This window comes from Phalacrocorax aristotelis, chromosome Z (assembly GCF_949628215.1).
Source record: "Phalacrocorax aristotelis chromosome Z, bGulAri2.1, whole genome shotgun sequence".
Classification (NCBI taxonomy): Eukaryota; Metazoa; Chordata; class Aves; order Suliformes; family Phalacrocoracidae; genus Phalacrocorax; species Phalacrocorax aristotelis.
The window spans coordinates 38,832,130-38,858,778 of NC_134311.1; the positions used below are offsets into that span (position 1 = coordinate 38,832,130).

At 39.5% G+C, this 26,649-nt stretch overlaps 1 protein-coding gene across 1 annotated transcript in view; it reads left to right on the plus strand.

Annotated features, from left to right (window-relative positions):
- FRMD3 (FERM domain containing 3) overlaps positions 1 to 26,649 on the plus strand; it is a 153,307-nt gene that overhangs the window by 89,241 nt on the left and 37,417 nt on the right. Inside the window, exons 4-6 of the mRNA XM_075078982.1 lie at positions 5,878 to 5,956; positions 19,575 to 19,672; positions 20,913 to 21,036. Of these exons, the coding sequence (XP_074935083.1) occupies positions 5,878 to 5,956; positions 19,575 to 19,672; positions 20,913 to 21,036 (301 nt within the window). The remainder of the gene's footprint in view (positions 1 to 5,877; positions 5,957 to 19,574; positions 19,673 to 20,912; positions 21,037 to 26,649) is intronic.

Below are 26,649 nucleotides of genomic sequence, written 5' to 3' on the forward strand. Positions count from 1 at the left end.
TTAGTCAAAACCAAAACAACGTGCCCAAAAACTAACGATAAGTATAACTTAACTGTCCAAGGACGTTCAAGATACAAAAAGGTTGTTGTAATAAAGGCGGAGACATCATAGAAGAAAGTTGCAAAGATACCATTCTGTATTTTCTCCATACAGAATCTCTCAGAGGAGGAGGTATAATTGCTAATCACCTCAACAAGGTGGTATCCAAAGTACAGTAATGGTTTCAGCAAAAACCTGAAATACCAGATAGAACTGAAAACCAGTATCTGCATAACAGATCTCGTAGGCAAAACATTACTGATCACAGCAGAACACAGCAGACTAAACAAACCAACATCAATCTTTGACAAAAACTGCAAAAATGAGAACATGATGCTGTGACCAGCAGCTGTTATTATCTTGAACCCTCGAGCTCCACATTGGGCACCAATAGAGACTGTCACGGTTCAGCCGGCAGCTCAGCCCCACACAGTCGCTCGCTCACTCCCCCACTGGTGGGATGGGGGAAGAAAATCAGAAGGGTAACACTCGTGGGTTGGGATAAGAACAGTTTAATAATTAAAGTAAAGCAACAAAAGATGCAATGGAAAGGAAAACAATGAGAGAGGCACAGAACCCGACAATGGGGGAATGAACCACCAAAACAAACTGCAGGTGACTCACCCCCTCACCCCCTCACCCCCTCACCCCCTCACCCCCTCACCCCCTCACCCCCTCACCCCCTCACCCCCTCACCCCCTCACCCCCTCACCCCCTCACCCCCTCACCCCCTCACCCCCTCACCCCCGACACTGCCAGTCCCCAGACCACCACCACCCCAGCCCCCACCAACTGCCCCGGTTAATGTACTGGTTATGGCATCACATGGTATGGAGTGAGCATCCCATTGGCCAGTCGGGGTCAGCTGTCTTGGCTGTGGCCCCGCCCCTCCCAGCCTCCTGCCAACATGGCAGAGCATGGGAAGCTGGGAAGGTCCCTGACTACTACAGGGGCTAAAGTGAAGAGAATTATCTCTTTCTCAACCGAAACCAGCACAAAGAGGAATATGGAAAGAACAGCATATGTTTTAGGGTTCACCAGAGATCCTTCTGCAGCATCAGTGAACATGAAGATTGTTAGAGTGTAATGGTTTTGCTTTTTATTTAAAATGAGCTCTAACTTTTGGTAGGGTAGTGTAGTTCAGATGAATATGTAAAGTCAAGGAGAGATGCAGGAAGTTTTCTGCAATGGTGCATTCTCAGGCCTATGAAAATAATGTAAACATCTGTTTTGGGCTTTCAGTATCCATCTGCACTTTGTGTTTAATCAAAAAAACACACCGCCAGTACAGCTCATTACAGAAACTAGTATTTGTGCTGGATGAAAAGTAGGTTCTTAAACAGGAAACCTTCCCAAAAGTGGCAGCTGAGAATGTTCTGTTCTTTTCCCTCTTTGGTTCACATTTCTAAAACTTTTCAAATTTTTCTCCAGCTTCTAAAACCAATTTTTTCTCTTACATAAATATTTTTCTTGTTTTCTTCAGATTGTCTTTCTATGAAGAAAATGGTAATATGAATGTATAGTTTTTCTTAGGCTTATTATTCCCTACAAACTCTTCACATACACAGAAGATGAGTGATTCAGTGGTCTTTGTATAAAAATGAATGCACGTGAGACTCAGTCTCTTACACATTGGTATCTGTGCCAAGGGGTGCAGCTCCCGTATTTCTCTTCGTTCTTGTCAGAGTGTTAGAGGTTTGGTTTTTAGCTAGCAGATCCTTACTGTTTCTTGTACTTGGATAGTTCGTCTTAGTTAAATGCAACTGAAATAAACCTTAAAAACATACAATCAGTTGCCTGGAAACCTTCCACACTGTGTGTCGAGTTCCTTCATGAGGGTCTAGATCATGACTGGTTTCAGTATTTTATATCATTTGAATGATTTTATTTGTTCTTTTGGCTTCATCTCTTATGTGCTGTTAGCACATAAACTGGCAAATGGATAGCCCTATTGCAATGGAGTTTGCAGTCAGTGCTATTCTCCATGCTAAAGTCCTTTGAAATTATTGTAATTGTGAGTCTTTTTTAGTGAGAAAGCAAAGCCTGTGATGGTAGAAAATTCTAACAAAGCCTTGGGCATTTCGCAACACCAGCTGTTCCTTATCTGACAGATAAAGGACCACTCTGAAAGAAAAGGCTAATAGCTATTATAAAATTGATTATATTCAGGCTAGATTTGTGCTGAAGAAATGTTCTGCAAATTGAGTTCTGTTTTGGGAGGGTTTGTTGCTAATGTTTCCACTTTAATGTGTGAATAAGTGGTAGAAAGTAATTTTGCTTTCAAGGACTTGAGGAATTGACTGGCTTGACAGGCTCATCTCTTGAGCTGATACAATTAAGTGCCTGTCTTGTTTTCCACTACAAGAATAGAGTGAATGAGAGAATATGAGGTTCTCATATGTGTTTCTCCATTGCTGTAAAATCTGTAAGACAAAGGCCTTACTAAATGTTTACACATCATCAAGTGCGTTTTTGGAATCACATAAGACTTATGATCCGTTTAAGATGGAGAGTAAACTGGAGAGCTGTGGGCATTCTCCTGTTCCCCTTTCAAGTGTTCATTTTTTGTGGCTGGTCTCCTAACTGGGAAAGAGCTACAGAAAAAGAGCATTCTGTTTCCTTCTGTAATTGCAGCGTACCTTCTTATCTCATCTCCAGAGGTGAATTAGATGGAGGGGATCATATTCTTTATAACGTTTCAAATTGCAGGTCGGGATTGTGCTATTCTTGCAGGTGTTGCTGAGAAAGGACCTCTGTTTAGCAGGCTGCAGCAGCCTTGTTTTGTGTTGCTTGCTCCACTGCTGAGGAGGAATATTGTTACAGAAGCTCAAGTTTAGGAACACGTCTTCAAAGTAGTCTTCAAACTACCTTGCCAAATCTCCCGTGTATTCTGAGCATTGGTGTATACTTCTCTCATGTACTGTCCTGCTACATGGAAAACATTTCCTGTTATAACCTTTGCTATTAACTGAATGTGCGCTATTTTTCAGTGCAGCGTATGCCATCCATTTCTCGCTATGATACTCTGTGTGTAGGGCAGCTGTTGTTTTTCTGAGGTTACCACATACAACCAGAGTGTGGCTCTGTTGCTTTAATTTTTGTATATTTTTTTCTTGCTTTTTACCACAGCCAAAGTTTCAGTTGTTTCATTGGCAGCCAAAAATTTGGGTAAAATTTATGGGTATTTTTTGGTACGTTTTTAGGGTATTGTAGTAGGCTTTTACTAGCTAGGGCCCTGCAGAACCATGCAGTAACTGCTCTTATGCCTGTTTCAAGCACAAACTATTTCTAAATCTGCCAGTATATTTAAAAGTCTTTTTTTCCTGAGGAAGAGCTCTTGCTCGTTTAATACAGGTTGGCTCTTCTATCACTTGTTTTTTTTAAGTGGAACCTTATTCTGAAAGTGCAAGTTTTTCTCCTTTGCACAGTTTAAAGAAGGCTGTTGAGAAGAGACAGAACCATTTATGATGACTTATATTATCTTTTGCTTTGTCCAGGCAACGTGACTCTTTAGCACATTTCTGGATGGTTATTTTCCTTTCCGGGACATTGAACTCAGTTTAAGTTCTAGTTTGGATGACAGGACAGGGAAGACATAACAGTGTCGTCTGCTTTGCAGCCTATTTCCAGTCACTGAAAGACAATGCTGCAGTCGCATCTAAGATGCCAAAGCCCAGTGAAAGCAGTCTGAGTGTTTCTCTTGCCTTCAGATGGGTTGTCCAGATTTTATTAGCTTGAATGTTCAAACCATCCCTACAGAACTCTTAAGGCTTGTTTTCCTTTCTTCATTTCCTCTCATTTGTTTCTATTTGTTACAGTTTCCTTGCTTTCTTTTTTTTCTGTGTTTTTCATATTTCCATCCCCATCTCTTCTGACATTCCTCATGTCTTAAATGAGTAGTTATTTTAAAAAGTAAAAAAAGAGTTAAATCGGCAGTTTTTGTTGAGGCTGACCATACTTAAAAAAAGTGCAACATGAGGTCTTGAAAGGGGAAAACATTCCTTCATCTTTAAAGCAGTTGAACACTCCAAAAGATACCAACCATAATAAAAATTGTAATGGATTTTTATTTTCTGTTGCTTTTGTACATCACATGGAACTATGTGGTATTCAGAGATGTGTTTCTGGAAAAGTGCAGGTAAATACTGCAGTCAAAGTAGCTTCAGGAGTATTATGATTGTTGAACTAATTGCCACATGCAGTGTATACAAGCCAGTGAGCTAGTAAGCTTGAGGAGATAGTACAGTCAAATGTTCTGGTAGCTTAGTGATTACTGTTGTAGATTACAACAATTAAAATGTAATTGTCTGTTTCACCTGTTCTCTTCCTCCATTTTCTCTGTGATTTTCTTTGCCCTTTTCTTCCGCCAATTTTTTCCCCCCTGTAAAAGCACTGTCTATTCAAGATGTTAGATTGGTTGTGTGCATTGAGTATACATTAACTAAGAGACTTTTAAAACTAACTAGAATATTACAGACCTGCACTTTACTATGAATTAAAGTTGCATGGGTGCTTTCCTTTAAAAAACCAAACCAAAACAAAACCACAAAACCCCAACTTGTTAAAAGTAAGGGTCTATAAATGTTGCATACTACTGTAAATGTATGCAGAAAGTTAATTTCAGAATTAAATATTTTAATAAAAGGATTATAATTCTTCACTGACGTCTTTAGGACACGCCCAAATGATCACGTATTCCCATTTTGTTTGAAGCCTCAGCTTTTCCTCTATTTCTGTCCATCTAAAAATGGCTGTGCTGGTAAAGTTTTGGTAAAGAGCTTACTGTGCCAAGGCTCGTGCTGCTTGGACAACAGTTCTGCCTTGGTGCTTGCTTCATCCCTGTGCTCTCTTTCAGTGTCACCAGCAGGCCTGCCAATTACCATGGCCTGAGTAATATAGGTGGTTTTTTTCCCCACATCATTTACGTTTGAAGATGTGGTATTTTCCTTCTCACTTCACACTGGTATTTAAAACAGGAACATTACCTGGCTACAGATAGCTCTGAGGGCTCTGTCTACCTGCTTATTGTGCCTGATGTGATACTCTTAAGCCTTCTACTTGGTTTTTATACATCTTTTATCCTAACATGATTATCACAAGCTGCCTCTTTGATTAGAATAATAGTCTTCGATTTGCTTTCTGTCCGTCCTGTAATCACTGAAAGATCACTGACCTAGGATTTGATAATATCTTGAATGCTATCAAAGATACAACAGGTGTTCATTAATGTAAAACTGAGAGACACCAATTGCAGAACTGAAATAATTCCCATTACTGTGATTTTCTTTCCTTCTTTATTTTTGCTATTGATATAAGGCTAAGGAATAGGTAATTTAGTCTTACTAAATACTGGAAGTAGAAACAATTCTGTTGTCTCTAGCTTCATTAATCAAATTTAATGAATTATTTATTCCATTTTGCAGTCTAGGCATTATTATTATCAGGAATAAAAAATATACATAACACCTTTATATCTCATTGTGACGAGATGCAATTACTTCCTGTTTATCAATTGTCAAAAAAAAAAAAGAAGGAGCAGCCCAAATGTGTTTTGCACTTATTGGATCAAGCAATAAGTCTTCTGAGGTGCAAAACCATTTATAAATTGATTTGCATAGGTTAGCTGTAATTTGCACGTGCTTTGGCCTTCTTTGTCATAAGTTCTTTTCATATGTGTATATATAATATTTATTCCTTTTGTTTAAATCCATGCCTGGTGCTTCAGAGCCACCCATCACGCACGTTACTTTGTGAGACTCTTGGAGGCCACTCCTTTGGAGGGGCTGAGGCAATGTTTATTTGCTACTGTTCTCATACTTTTTCTTTATAATGTTTCAGCTCACCCACCATATACCATGTGCTTTAGAGTGAAATTCTACCCACATGAACCCTTGAAGATTAAAGAAGAGCTCACCAGGTATTTGTTTCTTTGTTTGTCTGTGCATTCGATGTACATCATTAACAAGTTCAAAATAAGACAGTTTGTTGCATTGAGTAGGGTTCTCACTATTTATGCTAGAATACTAGAGTGGACAGACATTTGCACTATCAATAGCTTTTTTATTTATTGTGATATCTGTGGATCTTAAAAAGGATTTTAAGGGGACTTATCTATAACGTACAGAGAAGTAGTGATGCTGTTGAAGAACTTTCAGAAAGAGAGTCACAGAATCACAGAATGGTAGGGGTTGGAAGGGACCTCTGGAGATCGTCTTGTGCAACCCCCCTGCTTCAGCAGGCACACCCAGAGCAGGGGGCACAGGAACGCATCCAGGTGGGTTTTGAACGTCTCCAGGGAAGGAGACTTCACAACCTCCCTGGGCAGCCTGTGCCCCTGCTCTGGCACCCTCACGGGAAAGGAGTTTTCCCCTCATATTCAGGTGGAACTTCCTGTGTTCCAACTTGTGCCCATTGCCCCTTGCCCTGTCATTGGGCACCACTGAAAAGAGCCTGGCCCCTTCCTCTCGACACCCACCCTTCAGATATTTATAAGCATTGAAGAGATCCCCCCTCAGTCTTCTCTTCTCCAGGCTGAACAAACCCAGGTCTCTCAGCCTTTCTTCAGAAGAGGGATGCCCCAGCCCCCTGATCGTCTTGGTAGCTCTCTGCTGGACTGTGTCCAGTAGTTCCCTGTCTTTCTTGAACTGGGAGCCCAGAACTGGATGCAGTACTCCAGTTGTGGCCTCACTAGGGCAGAGAAGAGGGGGAGGATAACCTCCCTTGACCACCCTCCTTTTAGTGCACCCAAGGATAGCGTTAGCTGCCTTGGCCACAAGGGCACAGTGCTGGCTCATGGTGAACTTGCTGCCCACCAGCACTCCCAGGTCTTTCTCAGCAGAGCTGCTTTCCAGCAGGTCAGCCCCCAACCTGTACTGGTGCATGGGGTGGTTCCTCCCCAGGTGCAGGACCTTACACTTGCTCTTGTTGAATTTCATGAGGTTCCCCTCAGCCCAGCTCTCCAGCCTGTCCAGGTCTTGTTGGATGGCAGCACAGCCTTCTGGTGTATCAGCCACTCCTCCCAGCTTGGTATCATCAGCGAACTTGCTGAGGGTGCGCTCTGTCCCATCATCCAGGTCATTGGTGAATATGTTGAACAGGACTGGACCCAGCACAGACCCCTGGGGGACTCCACTAGTGACAGGCCTCCAACTAGACTCTGCCCTGTTGATCACAACGCTCTGAGCTCTGTTGTTGGCCAATTCTCAGTCCACTGCAGTGTTCTCTCATCTAACCCATACTTCCTTAGCTGGTCCACGAGGATATTATGGTGATACCAAGGTGAACAACATCCACTTCTTTCCTTTTGTCTACCCAACCAGTCACACCATCATAAAAGGCTTTCAGGTTGGTTAAGCGTGATCTCCCCGTGGTGAATCCACATTGACTAGAACAAGTGGTCAAATGACTTGGCAAGGATTACCTTGACTTTTCTCTTGGCAAGGATTGTGGTCTGGAGTAGAATCCTTCTGTGTCTTAGTTTTTCTTTTTTTGTGTGAAATAAGCTGTGAGGTTTAATTCAGTAATGGCCCTGAGTCTTTCAACAGGAACATGAATAGCCTCACTGAATTTTGTCTTGCATGTGTCTTTAGGACCAGAAAGAAGATCATATTTTTAAAGTACTGATAGACCTTTAGCAAACTGATGTAGTGGTGTAATATATTTATATTTTTAAAGTACCGCTGCTGTGGAGGTTAACAAGTCTTGTTGCTGACATTGGAATTTTCCAGCCTTTGCTATGAAGACACACCTGTGCAACAGATCAGTCAAATACATGGGAGTGATATCCTTCCTACTAGCCATTGTGAATATTCTGTTGCTCAGGGTATTTTTCAAGAAATGCAGTTAGGGGCTAAAATGTGGGAAAGTAACTGCTCTTTTGACCTGTACCAGCTGTGCAGGTCTGTATGTCCACCTTACCGCATTGTTAGTTCCTTTTTGCAGGAGCATGAGAGCCTGAGCACTTGTTGCTTTGAGTTCTTCATTGATGCTTTCCCCAAGCCCTGCAAATTCTTATGCTCACAAGTCACTTCATGAATGGGAGTGATCCCGTTATCCCTGGCCTCATACTGAAAGTTTCAGGAACAGCTAGTGTTCTACTGAGTAGTAGGTTTGTGGTTCGTACAGAGCAGCTGGAACATGCAGTTCATATTATAGCTGTTTATCTTGGGTGAAATAGTGAAACTATTTAGATGAGTGAACAGGTTGTAAACCAGGAAGTCAAAGGATTTTCATTATTTGTCAGTGTTTGTCCTTGGATGAACGTTTTACTTTTTATGATCCAGAGTATAAACTTTGTATAGAGCTTCCTCATTCAAGAACCTTAATTAATTGATTTTTTGTTCCTTTTAACTACTTGGATACCCTCCCAGGAGAAGCTTTATCGAAATGCAAAGCACAAGGAATTAGCTTTCTGAAGTGTATTGTGCTGTCAGTATGTTTTAGGCTTTGCTGGAATATTCGAAATCAATTTTTAAAGTCAAGCTGCTGTATGAAAACTGGTTTACAGCCTATTGTTTAAACTAATACTGTTAAGACTTAAAAAAGGAGAAATAATTTCTTTTTGTATGTCCTTGTGCATGTGACACCTTTTTGTATCTGATCAGCTTTGTAGTTTCCCACTGTTGCTATTTGGGAAGCTTTGCTTTATCTCTGCCCAGGTCTCTTAAACAATAACAAAGTATAGGAAACAAGATAGCTTCACTAGCTCCTGAAATGAGGAAGTGAAGTGTAGTCATGTAACTCGCATCTGAGAATTTGCTTCATCATCTAAAGCAGAGGATCAGGTTCAAGATGATGCTCTAAATTCAGTTAAATTTTTTTTCCTTGAATTGAAACAATTGGTGACATTCAAGAAAAGAAAGGTCCATTAGTATTTGACAGGGAGCAGTCATGAAACCTTGATAGCTAGTTGGCTTTTTGAAAGGTTTTTTTTTTTTTAAGCTCTTCTCTTTTCACCAGGCAATCATATTTGTTGCACTATGTGCTTAAGATAATTTGAAAAGAAATTAATAATATTGTCACCCTTTGACTTAAAAGCCATCAGTACTTCATAGCTGTATATACAGCCAGCTTAGTCAGAATAATAGGGCTTTGCATTTCTGCTATTCTCCATGCCTAAGCATGTCACAGAGCTGCTCTCTTGCTTCTTCAACTGTGTAGAAATCTGACGGGTGTCTGTAGTCCCCATTTAGATAATGAAATTAAGATACAGTAAGACTCATCCTGTCACATTGTCGTACTACTCCTCGGTTCAGAATATTAATTAACCCTGTCTAAATGCCTCGTGGGGATTATTGTCGATGCAGTCTTTGTAAAAGCTTTATAGGAGGAGTAAATCTTTAATGAAGTACCGTAGAGACATGAAAGAGACATACAGATGTTAAAAAAAATGTTTTTCCAGCTCTTCCATGGGAATATCTGATGTTAAAAAATTATCTTTTCAATACATGAAGCTGTGTGTGTATGTGGTAAATTGTCTGATTTCTGCGAAAATAGTGTAACTTGGATAGAAATAGCATTCAAGATTTAGACATCACTTGCAGAAAGAAAACTTGAGTATTTGTCACCTCAGATTACTGTGGCTTCGTTTCTGTCTCACCTTTGGTAGTCTGGGCTGGACTGTAATCCTTCAGTTAGTCTGTGGTTTTACAGGTGGAACTATTTTCTGGAAATTAAGATGAAGAATCATGTAGCTGAAGTCATCCCTCTGTCTATGATATTATAGAAAAAAACCCATAAGAGCCTGAAAATGTGTGCACACTGCCTGTTCAGAGGCCAGGAGTGCCTTGGGCAAAGGATCGAGCCACAACACTTGCCTGTCACTGCATTTTGTTCCACTGCTAAGGACGCCTGTGAATATTGTCAGTCATGTCATACCATACCAGCTGCTTACTTTCATCTTCCCTTGTTTTAATTAACAATTGCTTCAATAGCTATGCTTTTGAAATAAAATCAGTGTCTGCCTCTGGATGTTAAGGCACTTTGAGGTGTTTTTGCTAAATAAGGAATTCCATGGACTTAGGACAAAATTTCCACCTCTCACTGCACAAGGAGGCTCTGCGTGGTCCTTGATCACTGTTTTCTCTAGAGTCAGCTGGTGTTAGGATTGCAGTTCACAAGTTAACTTCCATGGCCATGGGGGTTGTTGCCTTGACCTCTCTTGTTTCTGTAATAACAGACTACATGAAACCCCACTTCTCAACAAAGTCCTAATCTTAATACACTTCAGTACTTAGCCATCTTAACTCATCTCCTTGACTTGTATTAGCATGGCTTTAGAAGATCTGTCCTTGTTTTTGGAAATATGGCTTCCTCAGCAGTGAGGCCATACGTGTCTGAAACGTGTTCAAGAATGACTAAAGACACACTTTTTAATAGTTAAACTAATCAGGCAGTTTTTCCGATCCTTTTAAAGAATTGTGATATGATACTGGCAAGGATTTAACTTATTTTGCTTGAATGATGGGCCTCTGAATTTATTTCAGGTTCACTGGAGGGTCAGCAGATTGCAACACAAACAGTGAATATGGATTTTGAACAGAATCTTTTAAACAGAGAAAGGTGCTCAAACTTAGTAGAAGAGTGATGTTGCTTTATGAGGTGGCATCAGGGTTTGACTTCTGCTTCATGTGTACCATCTGGAGGATGTCAGGCTCTTCTGAATGGTACATCTGTGGATTTCTAGATCTGATTGTCTAGCACTTACAGGTGATGTGAAGTCAGAACAAAGTACTTCAATTTCAGAAAGCAGCGTTTAACTGCCCTCGCTGAGCATCCCTGATGAGAGTAATAACTACTAGTTTTTAATTAGGCAACATGACAAGCAGGTGCTCACACCTCCTGCCACACATACCTGTAAAACATAACTTTAGTTTATTTTCTTATTAGACCAGCATCCTCTCTGCAGCCTGTCTTCTGGGTGACACTACACAGAATTGGGGTAGAGGCCTTGTATATATACATTTTCAGTATTACTGCTAATTTCCTTTTCTCCTAATTTTCTTTTTTTTTTCATCTTTTCGGTGCATTCCAGTTGTTTTTGCAGAAAGCATGATAGGTTTGATGGTGAGAGGGGGTTTTCTTTAGCTATGTATGTGGCATGCAAAGATACAAAATTGCGATGAAGGAAGTTGTAACTACAGAGGTCATTCAGTCTGCAGTACACACAGCATCCCACTACACTGTCTGGAAAGCACAAATATTTTTGCTCTGTGGCTCTTCACTATTTTTTGATCACAGGCCAGAGCTGGGCAAGCCTGAGATGCTGCATGTGAACAGAATGGGAACAGTCAAGGGACTGTATACAGATGGATCCAAAGACTGGTCACACTTGGGCCCAGATTTTTACTATGTTATTTCTTTTCAGTGTTCCTGGTTAGGTAATAAATAAATCAGTGTTTGCTCTTTCTTACATAATAAGGCAGCCCAAGGCCTCATGCCTTCTTATCTCCAAATCCCTACATTTTACTGTGTATACATAATTAAAATGAGATAATATAAAGTCATTTGAGGTCCCAAAGGAATGATCTAAAATGCTACAGATAATACTGTATCAACAGTAATCCATGATTATTGTAGAAAAAACAGACCTAGAAGAGGGCATGGGTGAGTAGCTGGTGGAATTAACCAAAGATGGATTATTTCAAGTAGCTTTCATCATGCCCTTTTTTCCTAATCCATATTTCCTACTCCAAGAAGCAGTTCTTCAGTCATTGGGCAGTCATAAAACAGTGTAATAAGTACTTTGATACAAGAAAAGCAGGTAAAAAAATGTTTAACCGGAAGCCATGTAAAATGACGAAGTCTTGGGGTATGTAAACATGGTAGATTCAAGACCCTGAGTGAGCTAGCCTGGGCCAGGAAGAACAATACGGCTGCATGCATGCAATGCTTGACTAGTCCTGTCTCAAACAGCTGTCCTTGATATTGCCTTGTGCTGGAAGAGCCTAGTGCTTTTTCCTTCAGAAGTGGAAGGCCATTTGAGGTTGATAGTGCTCCAGCTGGTTGTTAATGCTTGACTATCAAACCATTTATTTGCAAGTTGAAAAGTCTTGCAATATGTTCTTCCTTCCAAAAGTGAGCCAATATGAGGTGGGCCTGTGCTGCTGAACTCTGTTGCAGGCATCATTTAGGAATACCTCAGCCTCTCTGGGTACCCTGTCCTGCGTTTCTTGAGATGTGCAGTGGTAGCCATGTGTTGATGCCACTGCAAGTCCACTTGTCTGTTTTGCGTTTCTTGAGGCCGTATTGGCAGTTGGCAAGTGAGTTTATAGTTTTAATAGTATTGGACTCAAAATCAGATTGAATAGCATAGGTCTTAAAAAGGAATAGAGTCATTAGTAAGAGCACTCGGTGCTGGCAGGCCTGCAGATAGCATTCCCAGTGGGGAAAAAAATGATCCAGGAGAGTGCTGGATTTTTTGGTGGAGCTTGTGCCTGTGGGACAAGGAGAGCATACACATTCAGGTGTCCTCTTGGGGTCCTCTGAGGGGAAGGCAGGAGGGCTGAGGAGATGCAGTTCAGTTGTGGAAACTTGCAGAGGGGCATCTATTCCTGTGCTGTTATGTACCCAATATTCAAAACAAAGCTTGTCCTTTACCAATCCTTTGTCCTTTTTATTCAGCAGTGAAAGGAATTCTTGTGTAGCAATAAAGCTTTTTAAATTTTTTTTTCCCCCTGTAGCTAGTGTTGTCAAGCAGCTGGCTATCATGGTGATTTTTCACACTTTTACCTTTTCCCAAGGAAAGACCTTACACTGTAATGCATACACTGGCCAGCTCCAAGGCCAGGAGGACAAGCCCATGTAGTGCTAGGTCAAATAAGTGACAGTCGTCATCCTGACCACAGAAATGAGAGATCTGAGATAACTGGAAAGCTGTTATTCAAGTGACCTTCCCACCCCCCTCCCAGGGCAGAAAATGGACGTTTCTTTCTAAGGGAGTAATTTTAGTGTTGTGGTTTAGTTTTGGGGGATTTTGTTTGTTGGGTTTGTTTTGTCTGGTTTTTTTTTTTTGGTTGTTTTGTTTTGCCTTTTTTTTTTTGTTTAATACTATGGATCCAGAGCTTTGCTGATTATTTTGGCGATGTGGGAGAAACATAGGTTCCGGATGGAGCTGTGGGGTGCTGCTACTTTTTTTGTGTTTGAATCCTTAGCATTAGTACTTCTTTCCAGAAAGTACAGAACAAGGAGGGTGGTTCTTCCTACAGGTGCCTGTTAACACAAAGACAATCATGCAGTTCCCCAATTGGGTTAACAAGATAGTTCCTACTACTTCTGGTGTTAGATATTTTAAGAGAATAAGTTTTTTCTCTTTTCCTGTTTTTGAACGAAGATTATGTTTTGAAGTTATGATGTCTATCCTCAAAATTCCTAATGCTTCTGCTAGAATTTGGCTTATGACTGATGAGGTAGATTGAAAGGGCAACTGCTGTACTAACATCACTTTGGCATGCTTGTTGCCATGTGTATCTGTTTTACAAATGCTGTGATGGCTTTAAGCCATGCTAGTGTGAACAGAACTTTCGTATTGTTCCAGAAAAACAAGAAAACAAATAGATGATATCTTCCTGACCCAAATTCACTTAAATGTTTCTCAAATTATTTTATTAGGAATTTTAAGTTATATTATTGCCCATTAATTTTGGTATTATTTTCTGGATCTGTTGCTCATGAATATTTCTTATCACTCTTTTTTTGCACTTAGTAACGCTGTTTGTCTTCACAGCCTCCTGAAGCAATTTCTTCACTACCTGCTGTGTAAGGTACTTTCCTTCATCTGCTTTAAGCAATTTCCTGATTTCACTGACTTCCCCCTAGCCTCACGTATACAAGGATTCAGGGAATAGCAGTTCTGTGTTTGCCTTTCTTACTACCCTCAAGATTTCATAAGACTTAATCATATTCCCCCTCAGTCACTGTCTGTCCTCTATGCTCTCACTCATTTTAGTTGTTCTTCCCTGTATCAAGCTCAACTATGTCCTACTTAAGATGCAGGGGCTAAAACATTCAAGATGTGATTACATCAAGGCTTTAAACAGTGGCAAAATGCCCCTCTGTCTTGTTCACAGCATCTTTCCTGATGATGGCCAATGTTTTATCAGATTTTTTGGCTGCTGCTGCACCCTGGGTTCATGATTTCAGAGACCAGTCTATGATGACTCCAAGATCTGTCAACTCTGTGTTTTATTGGTAGCTAATAGACTGCTGGCTTTTCTTTAGTTTATAAGATATCAAAATACTTATCCGGTATTAGTAAGTAGACAAGCGATATATTTTTAGAGACTAGAATTATTTTCTCTATTAGTCTGATTATCTAGGTGGCACTGTAAAGCATAGAAAAGGTGTTCTCTTAGTTGTGCTATTACATACTTGTATGTAGTAGTTACTGTTTAGGTTAGATTCATAGACTTTGGCAGGAAACTAGTGCTCCTACAGTGTACTTGATGATATCTACTGCAAAAGATAGAATGCAAAGTTAGTGTCCAGAATAATATACATAAGGAACTCATAAATTCTGCTCAGGGTGGGGGGCACCCAATCCAGGAATACTGTAAACACAGGCATTTGTCCTCTGCTACTCTGCACCTGTGTACGTGCAGCAGCATGGGAAAGAGCAGGGCAGTCAAAGTTAGACACCACGCTGAAATAACGATTTTTGAAACATTGCCGGACCTGTTGCGGTGACCTTGTCTGTCAGCTGGAAAGGCTGCGACAACACTGGGAGAAATGCTTGTTACTGGAATAAAATGAGTGAAGTGACTCCAACACAAGAAGAAAAACACTATGCGGGCAAACCACAAAGTTTGGCTGTGGGAAAGCTTTCTTGCCTCACTGAACATCTTAAAATAGATAAATAAATTGACGGTTAAGCAGTTAGCAACATGGTCTCTGGAGGTCATGAAGCCTGCTTGAAAACAAGAATAGATATTGCTGACCCTTCATCTGCAGTTGCGGGAAGGGCTTGGCTAACCTGGAGTTGAGTCATCTGTATTGCAAACAGATAATAAATGGAAATGAGGTTATTCCAATGATAGACATTTGTGAGTGTAAGCACGGAAGCATATATTTACTAGCCTGCTGGTAAGCCTGAGTACTTAGGGCTGTAAATCAGGCTATAAAGTTGTGCCAGGACTTGGAGAAAACAGCTGTGGTGGAAGGACATGAGAAGCAGCAAAATCAGATCTGATTTTGCAAGTTATTTCTGTAAGTGTAGGCAATTTTAAGTACATGCATAAACCTTACTGAACTCAGGAGTCAGGTATACATTCATAGGTCTTTGCTGATCTGGGACATAAATTACTTTATCTGGAATAAAGGAAGTGTCTGAGGTTGAGCCAACCTTTGGCAAAGCTTGCAACTTTGGCTTTCAGTCCAAAGTGTGTATAACTCCTTCATTTGAAAGAACTCCTTAATGTCTTAGTCTTGTTCCAGACTGCCCTTCATGCTTTGAAGATGAACAGTATTGCAGCTTGCGGTGTGGGTGGTCTCTGAAAAACACATCAGACACTGATTCTGCTTTGCATGGGTATTTCTCTGCCCCTCTTATAAGTGCAAATGCTTCCCTTGTATCGTAGCCAACAGTTTCTCCGTTCTCCACTGTGAACTGTGCTCTGTGCCTCTTTTCCCCTCTTGACTATTGCCTTCTGTCTTGGAGATGTTTCTTTTTTTTATTATTTTTTTTTTTCTCAGAAGTGGAATAATTTAAATTCCACATGCAATTTCAAACCATTTGATTAAGGATTTCTATGGTTAGATACATACAGCAACTCAGTAGCACAGAACTGTAGTGACAGAAAAAATAAACTTCAGTATTTTTATTTAAAAATTTATTAGTGTAAAGGAAAGGTATATGAACAATTCAAGAAGCGTCCCCTCTCCCCCCAGACGGCCAATGAAACACTGGAACAACAAACCCCCTTTCATATAAGGGAGCAAAACCAGAGCTTCTTCCTCAGTGCTAGGGACTATATATTTTGAAACAAATACAGATTAATAACATCCACAGCCGTCATTTATGACGGAAGCTAGCTGACACAATGGCTTGTGTTCAGCTCTGTCATCCCAGGATGATCACTGGGCAGAACTCAGCTCTGGGTCACAAATGTTCTTTTTCCTAAAATTATACATTATGTGCTGTTTTGGTTATATATCCTCTGCTTAATCTTATTTATTTTCTGTTAACATATCTCTTAGCAAAAATCGAATATGTATTTGCATTTTCCCAGTTGTTACAGGAAGAAAATATTCCCTGGTACATTAGGGAGACAAGAGAATTTAAAATGTGTTGTACTGAAGTGTCAAAAAATTATAGTGGAAATTTTCTGCAATTTTTTAATTCTGATTTTTTATTCTGAACAACTGCAGAGTCAGTGATTTAGCTGAAGGAAATGGACATTTTTATTAGCTTCATGTAATTGACAAAAGTGCATATATTGACAGTTGTAGATTGAAAGTATGTATCATTATTGTAATTAAGCTAACTTTGGGGGGTATTTTTTGGACAAATTCTGGTAGTTTCATATTGCAAACAAGCTTAAGCAAGAAACTAGTATAATACCTATATATATTCCTGCCTGATTTCTTTCTGGGGAAAATAAAACCATGTATTTCTGTTTAAGATGAGCTCAGATAATGGAGACTACTACGGATGCAGAAATATCTTTGATCCTGGTCAGCAACAAACTATTTGCTTAGAAATGCCACAAGTATGCACACTCCCACCCAAACTCCCATGTTCATCTATATAGAATTTTAGTGGAATGCGTAGAAATGAGTTTTTTACTTCATTCTGAGGGCTTTCTGTCAATGCTGCTGTTGTCTTTGATCCTAAGTGCTGCTGAAGTATCTTAGTGTCCCAAATTGTTGTATTGATGGCTGTCCCCCTGTATTAAAAAAACTGGGTTTGAATTAATGTATGTGTGTTTTTAGGTTTATTCTCATAAAATAACAGTATACTGGGGAGGAGCGGGACTCCCTGCCATCTCACCTTCAGGAATCTAACTTGTGATTTATTGCATAGCATTTGAGAGGGAGAAAGAGAGAGGCTGCCTGACTCTTGAGTAGGTGCTTTGAGTCCATTCTTGAAGCTTGTCCGTTCTCCCTGGGCTCTGAAGAGAATGGCTTGTAATAGATGGTCAAGGTGGGCAGTATTGGTGCCTCATCCTATTACATGGGAAAGAATTTACTGCAAAACTAATTTTTCATCTTGTAAATACCAAAATATTTACAAAGTATTTACAAAGTAAATATTTTGTAAATACGAAGAAAAGTAACTGTTCATAGTGTTTGCTTCCATCCATAGAGCTGGGGAGTCGGAATTAACATGGTCACAGAATCACAGAACAGACCATGTTGGAAGCGACCTTGAAGGATCATCTGGTCCAGCCTTTTGTGGGAAAGGGAGCCTAGATGAGATCATCTAGCACCCTGTCCAGTTGCATCTTGAAAGCCTCCAGTGATGGCTACTCTACCACATCCCTAAGGAGGTTTGATTGGTTATCCTAGAGATTGACTGTTCTGACTGTAAAAAATTTTGTTCCTTATATCAAGATGATGAAATCACCCTGCCAACAGAAGAGCCTTTTCCACTCCCTGAGATTTATTACTGATAATCAAAACAACGTGAGGGATTTTCTTATTTTTCTGCTGCTTTTTTCTACTGCCCATTTCAAGGTTGTGGAGCAAGATACACCTGGTCCTGAGACTTCAGGTTCTTAGTCCTCATCTCTGCCTCATGTCTGCAAATGTAGGTTGGGCTAATATGATTTTCCAGAAGCCTATTTACTTTCATATCTCATTATAGTAATTTTCAGACTCAGAAACTACCAATGCGCGGTGTCACTGGAGATCTCTTGACCTTACAGTTCAGCTAACAGGCCATGCTGTGAAATCTTGGGATGCTCTTTCATAGGTGGCTTTTTTGGCACTTCTTAAAAGGTGAACTCACTTTGGCCTCAAGATGATGGTCACTCTGGGGAAGCACAGCCCAACTTTTCACCCTGGCAAGACTTAATAGAAGTTCTAGGATGGGGACTGCTCATTTGCCAAAGTTATGTGTAGAATCTGCATCAGTATACTGAGCCTTTTCCAGTAGGCTGTTGTTGCACATTAAGAATTTTTACCGGATCTCTCTGAGGCCTTTGGTTCACCCTGATGCAGTTCTGCTCTGTGAACTACCTGTACTGTAGCAGTACTGAATTATGGAAGTGAATTAGTGAGCTGTTACTGGACACTGATTACAGGAAAAAAACAGGGGTTGCAAAATAATAAAAAAAAAAGGCCTTGAAGTGCAAAGTTCCTGTAGAAACTTGTAATACTGTTAATGCAGTGAAGGGATGTGTTCACAATGAGTACAAATTGCTTTTCTCAGTGATAACTGTCTCGTGTTTATGTACCACTTAGTAACAATCGAAGGAAAGGAGGAAAATTTTTCTTGCCCTTCAGATAATACTTCCACCCTTTCTTGAATCAGGACTCAGATTAAGCTTCAGATAAGCTACTTGGTGCAGGAACTCATGGTACACACAGAACCAAGTAACTTAGCCAAAGTACGCCTGGCATCAATGTTATTCAAAAAGCAGATTTTTATTGGCTACACTGTAGCTCAAGGTTAGAGAGGACTCACAGCATCAAGGAATGTCCTGAAGGTCTGCAGAAGGCACTGAGACTGACAGCACCCTCTAGATAGTTGACTTTATCTGCCAAAGCAATGCTTAAATGGTTTATTTTCCCAGAGGGGTGAAGCTGCTGAATGGCGCAGCTGTAACCAGCTAGGTGGCTGGGAAAGGAACTGAGAGAGTCACTGGGCTGTGATTTGGTCCATCACTGAGGGGCTGCTCTCCGGGGGAGAAAGCAAAAGAGAAAGTGATGGCCTCACAGCTGTGCCTCTCCACTTGCTGTTAGAATTAATGCTGCTCCGTGGTAGGAGGGGGAGAGCAGGCAGAAGGAGCATTTTGTTTTCTTCTCCCCAGTTCTGCTGGAGGAAGAACATCTCTGAGAGGAATGGAAGAGGTTCCTCCCAGGCAGGTCCCCTGTGCCTGGCACCCCCCTGGGCCTCAGGGAGTCGCTTCTTCCTCAAAACTTTATCCAGGATTCTTTGTGGATTAAGAAAAGAAAGTGAAGGAAATCCTTTCCACTGTGGTCAATGTACTATTTTATCTACAGCAATAAGAGAGAGAGACTTCATTGTGTAAACCTGTAATTAATGAGAGAAGTGTGTTCAAACAAACTTACAGTACTGTAATTTATCTCATGTTACTAATGAGCATTGTAACAGCTGTACTTTTTAAATAAAGTACTCTCCATGCTACCTCTTAGTGTGTTTTTGTAACTTCTGCTGTCATTATTTCATTGTCATTGAGAAAAATCTCTTGTCTTACAGTTAGTTTTTCCTGTGGTTGAGCTTTGCCTCTTTTTCCTGCCATTTAAGGTATCAAGAGAGAGATCCAGAACAGTTGTACAACTGGTTTCACACCGATAAGTTAAACCTGTTTTAAAAAGATGACACATCATTTCCTAATTTTTAAATTATATTTCAGATACCTCTTATATCTACAAATAAAAAGGGACATTTTCCATGGCCGTTTGCTGTGTTCTTTTTCTGATGCTGCCTACCTGGGTGCCTGTATTGTCCAAGGTAAGTACAAGCAGCAGGCTTTTTAAAATACTAAACTCATAGGTATGTTCAGTAGAAAAAGAAACTCAAATCTGTTGTGGGAATATAGCTAGCAATAATGTATTTTTTTTTTAGTTGTACTGTTTCCCTACATTGACATGAACTGTAAAGTGTTTCAAGGAATTCAGCCATTTAGCCAACTAAAACCAAACTGGAACTTAAGAAAATTTTAAAAACAATAGGTTGTCTTAGCATTTAAGTGGAAAAAGTATGGCATCAATGCTAGATTCCGGTTATAAACAAAACAAAATTCTGTTCTGAATCCTGAATGTAAATGTAGCCTATTTCATTTGAATGAAGCAGGGAAAAGTGTCATTCAGTGCCCCTTCTTATGTTAAAGACGACCTGTGTGATGATGGAATCTCTGGCAAAAATAGTAGAGGTAATTCAAGGAGAAGAGTAATTTTTTCTCTTTTTTCCTTTTTTTTTTACATTTTATTTTAAATTCTCCCTCTCTTTCTTCCCATCACTTCCTTAGAGCCAAATTCAGGTATGTGTCTTGGATTGCACACAGAGAAATAGTTAGCTAGATGTCTGACTGGGGACTTCATGTGTGTGGAAGTCCCCTTCATTCTGCCTTAACAGGAATTAACCTCTTAATGCATTATGAGGCAGTGTATCCAAATCGAGATTGAGCCTAGACCTTATTAAAAGAGGATTATTTAGAAAACTAAAACACCAAATGCCATGTTTAGGTACCTAAGTGACGCATCTTTTAGAAGAAGAATCAAGTACTGTGGGCTACCTTAATTAATGCTACAGTCTGTGTTTCTCTGCTAGAACAGAATTAAAAGAGTCCATATCAGCAAGGATAAATTGCTGTAGAAAAGAGGAGAATCTAGAGTGCATTGTTTTAGTTCTGCCTGGTACCAGAATGACAGGTACTCAAAGGGGAGCATTACTTATGCCTCTATTTTACAGAGAGTATTTCAGCCACAGAAAATAGTTGAGGATTGCTAATTACTGCTGCAGTTAATGAACCATGAACTTCGCTTGAAACTCATTGATTGAAGTGGCAGTTATAAGGATTTTGTTGTTTCAGTTAACTGTCAGTTCTTCAAATAGGATTTCTTGAGAGATGCTGGATTCTTAAGGATCATGGAAATGTCTTGAATTACACTGTATTTACTGACTTTTTTCCGTATTAATTAATGTTGCAATTGAATTTTTCTGTTTTGTTTTGTATTTTGGATCTGTTTAGCTGAGCTTGGTGATTATGATCCTGATGAGCACGCAGAGAATTACATCAGCGACTTTAAGATTTTTCCCAAGCAGTCGCAAAAGCTAGAGAAGAAAATAGCTGAAATGCATAAAAATGAATTCAGGTAATTTAGAGTGCTGTTTTGTAAAAAGACAGCTAAGAAATACTTTTATGTGTTTCCAAACAGTGTATGTTAATTTTGGAGGGTTTGTGCCTTGGATTATAATAGATGCTCTACCAATATGCTGTCTAATATGCTGTATTTGAAGTGCGGTTTCAGCTTGTGGGTTTTCTTGTCCTGTTAACCTTCATTAATTATAACTAATTCCAGCATGTGTGCTTGTAATTTAGACTGCATTTGCTTGAAATGTAGGTCTGGTTAGTGGGAGTGGCTCACATCACGGGGGCTGCTCTGGTTGACTGGTGGAGTAACATCTTTCATTTAGGGATCACACATCTTCTGCTGTGAAATTTCTGTATGTAGTGCAATTATAGAACTCTTGATAGATATTGACCTGACTGAAACTTTAATTAAGTTATTTTATCTGTAGGTTGTTAACATAGTGGTGAATTGCACAGAAATGTATTTAAGTAACTTCTTTGGAACACTAAGGAAGTGAGATTCAGAACCCTGCATGCTCTTTTTCTGTCCTAAACCTTCAACAGTGTGACAAAGGGGAATTGAGGAAAATAGATTAATCAATCTTTCGGTTTCAAAGTTGAACGGGTCCCTGAAGTACGGTGTTTCAGGAGAGAAGTGGCAGTGCGTTGTGCAACTATACCCTCTTCAGGACTGTCAGCGAATGACACGCACGGCAGTCCTGTCCATAGCTTGCATGATACCCTAGTCATTTCGCTTTGTTGAGGATGGTCCTTGGAAAACTTGGAGAGGAATAGGATGTGGAGAAAATCAAATGAAAGCAAACGATTAAGTACACAAAGTAGGAGGACAATATTTATTCAAAGATTGCAAGGCTCTCTGCACTTGCTTAAAACCCCTATGTTTTGTTTGTATATTGAGATACATGTAATTGTTTGTTTAAGCATATGTATACTATTTATACAGAAATTAGCTTGTGAGACACCAATTTCCTGGGGGAAAAAAAAAAAAGAAAATGAAAAATTCCCTTTCAGAGGAGTTAAAGCTTAAAACAGTTTGTTTTTTCAGAAGCCTATCAAATATGTTGTTCAACCAAAGTGCAATGTTCATGACAGTGAGCTTGCCAGTGTTAACGTGTCTTCTCTTTTTCCCTTCCTTAAGCCTGTATGCTTTGTTTATATTTCTTTCAGCAAAACAATTTTTTAAATGGCACACCTACATCTAATATTTTAGAGCAGTCCAGGCTGCACTTTACACACACCCATAGAAACAGCCTTTTTTTTTAAAAAAGAAGCCAAAACAAAACCAGAATTTCTCTTACTTTCAGTATTGTTCCATACAGTGGCTGCAGATTCTGAAAGGATAAATTCAACATTTAGAACCCAACATCTTTCATTAATTAAGTCAAGGTACAGTTGAAAAGATTTTGATCAATTCAGTGTTTCAAGAACGTGCTAGTCCTTTATTTAAAGTTAGTAGGGAAAGAAGGGTGGTTAGACAAAACTTGTGTTTTTATACATCATAGCTCTGGGAGAGATGTAATTTTCTGTGTTGTTTTCTTCCCTGTGCATAGTTCTGCCCACCCATTGTGAATTTAATCTGCTATTTCCTCTGTTGTGTATAACCAGGCATATTTTTTAGCCAATTTTTTAAACACCCTTTCCTGCTCATGTGATGTTCCTGATCCTGTGACAGTAAATGTTACAAGCTTTGCACAGGTCCCTCTGGGATTCTCGTAGTTGTGGATTCCTCCCATCAATGCCTGCTCAGCATGTGAGGATGTCCCCTGTATTTCTTCAGTAGTCTTGGTGGGAGACACTGTTCATTATTGCCTTTTGGAAATCAGGTGGTATCAACCTGACTTCTTTCGCCTGTGGATCTGCTGATTCCTGCCAAGAATTCCCGGAGGTGTTTGAGGCATAACTATAATTTATAACAGAACTGTCCTCACATATCCCATTTATATATATATGATACTTCTCTTCCACATTTTACCTATTTATATGTTATAAATGTTAGGCTCAGTGGCTTACAGCTCTTCGCAGCCCTCAGGAACAGTTTTCTCTCTTTTCTGTTTCCTTTCACTTACATCAGCATCTGGTGTGCCTTACCTATTTGTCTGGTTACAAAGACAATTTCAGAGTTCTCTTGATAGCTACTATTTGGCAATTTTCCACTGTAGCTCTGTCTTCCTAAAATGGATGATCCTGTTCCATATTTTATGTCAGACATTCACGAGTTATATAGAAGTTTTACCTTTTCCTTGATATTTAATTCCATGGATCTCTATTCTAGGAGTACAAATTAATAAAACATATCTGTCATACAATTAACTATAGAGAGAGGTCCAGTGCTAGATTATCAGATTTCCATATCTACCCGGAAAAAGCTGATCAGAAAAAACACTGAGCTTACAGGCTTCTGTTGAACTATTGATCAGCACATCTGTTTCACCACATTCAGCAAGTTCAATTTTCTGATAAGAATTAATATTTTGCTGCTCAATATTTTTAAAAATGCTGCAAAAGGTTCCCTTGGCATTTTTGTGAGAAGATACTTGAGTGACGTGTTAGCTGACAGCTAACCTATGAAGAGAGCAGAAGAGACTAAGCCATTTTAATCCAGCTGCCATTTTGCTACCTTCAGAAGAGTTACTTCTGAGTTTCAGCATGGCAAGTGAGCCTGGTTCTTTGTTTTCTTCACACATGTAAATAAAGAAGGATCATGGCATCTCTCTGCTGCAGCAGGCTCCCATATAACCAAAGCCTGGTGACTTGGAAAGTGCCATTTCTTCACTGGATCCTGTCTTGGCATCCTCAAGACCTGTTCACTGGGCACATCTTTTCTTCTGCTCTACAGCATGATGGAATAATTTGCCTTTTGAAAGGCGCTTGAAGACAGTGAGGAGAATGTCTGGGTAGTAGTGATAGGGCATCGTGACAGCTGCCAGTGACTTAGTGACTCATTTTATGTAATTTAAAAACCTTGTTCTTATTAATTAAAACTGAGGTATGACAGGGTGCCCCTATTTCTTATGCTTTGTGCCTGTGAGAATATCACTGGATTTTATTAAAATATGACCTTTTATGTGACTTTCCTCTGCCTAACTGCAAAAATATAAATGTGATGGACAGAAAGGCATGTCAGCTTTATTAAGCTGTGATTAATTGTCTGGTGAATTTTAAATAATTATTCTTCCCTTATTGAGAAAAGGAGAGGTACAGGAATAATTTAATTGAACCTTACCAGTGGTGGGGCAAACATCTGCCTTGACTTCATCACAATACATATTCTCCTTTCCTGTCATTCCTAGTGAGTCCTGTTTTGAAATACAGTATACCACTGGGAGGCGAAGAGAGAATGCTCTAACTACTTAAAATCTTATATATGTGAGGGTGCAATAGGAACTGATGAGACTTGGAGACTTATTCTGAAATGAATTCAAAATTTATTCTAATGTTATGTTTTTAGGTATGGTTACAACAGAGCATAGCTACTGAAGTAATAGCTACTTGCATTTCTGTTCCCCTGCCGCTCTTAACATATTGGAAAAGATTAAGGCTATAAAAATCTAGATATTCTGTGAGTGTATTCTCATACAGCTTTTTCTTCAAGTGATGTGAATGCTAATGTCCCTCCCCAGGTTGTTCATCTGCATGTCCCTTATCCTTTTAGTTAGATGTGTGCAAGTGTTTGTAAGGTTGCATTACATCACAGTGGAATGATCCAGATTAAAAAGAACTTATTTTCTTTTACTTTACTTCCATGCAAAAACACATGGAACCACTCATTCAATTCTCACCTATTTTGGCAGTATTAAAGGTATTTAATACACTGCACTGTTCTCAGTGTATAAAGCCAGAGTTCGTTTTTATTTCTGGTGACTAAAAGCCCCCAGCTTAACAAAAATATAGTGAAGAATTCTATGTAGATTTGGGGAAAACCAAACCCAAACTAATTCATCAAATGAGGTTAAGCAGTCATGGAATCTTCTAGGTAGGGGAGAAGAAGGCTGAGTGAAAGGTTAATTCTTCAAGCATAACAGCAGGGATTACTAGGATTACTGGGTTTTTATGTGGAAGATCACTCAGGTGATCTTATTAATCTCTTTGGGATTTGACATTTTGGTGTTTTTTTTGTTTGTTTGTTTTTTTAACGTATCAGGAGTTTGCTGCTTCCAGATGTTCTCAAAACAGTAGTACTTCTTCCATGGAAGAACTAGTGCTGTTTGTTTATTTGTTTGGGCAACCTGCATTAGTAGATGACCCAGTTTTGCTTCTATCTATTGCTATTGGATTTTGTGGGCTCCTCTTACAAAAGAATGGACTTTGTCCGTACAAACGCACCTGTGTCAGTATTGGTTCCAAATCAACTTCCATGTTGTTACAACTGTGGGATTTGCTTCAGACGACCAAATGAAAGATCAGATGTTTTTAGTGCAGTCAAATTCTTTTCTCCCTTTTCCAAGACACAAATTCCTTCCTATGAATTTATATCAAACATTATGTCCCTTAACAGAATATTTGTTACTCTGATAAAATTCCCTGGCTTTTGAAAGATACCTGTCAGCCAGAGCTCCCTGAGGCCAGACACTCGAAAATACAGAGGTTTCCAAATATTTCCACATAAATCCCTATCAAGGGAATTTATATTTGTTGGAATAATGGGTTTTTTCCTTTCTTTTTTGAAAGGACTCTGTGGTTGAAAAAATAGATTTGTGTGTGTGTGTGTCCCACCTGAAAACTAATGATTCTTTTTTACTTATTTGTGATATGAAATATTACGCCATGTAATTTATATGAAAGTGTTATGTAAGCAGCCAGTAATTTATCTGAGAACCCTCTGCAAACATTAACTTTGCCCAGTAAATTATAGTTGCATGACCTTTTCAAATGCCTGTTTCCCAGACTCACCTCATATAGGTAAATGCAAGTTATTTATTATTGCTTGGGATGGCCAGTGCAGATACAGGCTCAAGAAGATTGAGTGCTACTGAATTGGCTGTTGTCTTCATTGTGTGTATCAAATACGCCAGCTTTTGCAAAAGTTGTATGTGGGAGAACACCTTTTGGGGAAAGAAAAAGTTTCCTCGGAGGGTATGAAATCACTACCATGTTCTGCTATTAATGATCTCAAAGGCAATTTAAATTTTTAAGCTAAAGTGTAGTATTCTATTGAAAACCAGAGTAGCAAATTAGTAGTTGTCTTTGATCCAAGCTAAATGAGAAGTGTTGTTTAAATTTGATTTGAAGGGCATATAAAATTTTTATCCTTTGCTGCATCATCTACACTGTAACTACACAGTGGGGATTTAAGCAATTTTAACTTCCTCCGCTACCCTCACTGTTATTGTATTCCCTTCACTGTACCGTTGGTTACCATGGGTGCTTAGACTCTGGTGCCAGCAGGAGTACAGGATTTCTCTATCTCTGCTGATTTGGCTCTCCAGCTCTTGTGCAGACATGCAGCTGTCAATGGAGCCACTGGCAAGCATAACTACAAATGTTACTATCAGAGTATATTCTGGGAGGCTGTCCTAGAAGACTTGGCAAGGGTTGCTAGAGAATGCTTCTCTTTGTGGGTGTTAATATAGTTTGATCCAAGATTAAAGCAACTTCTTGCATGCTCTTGAATATA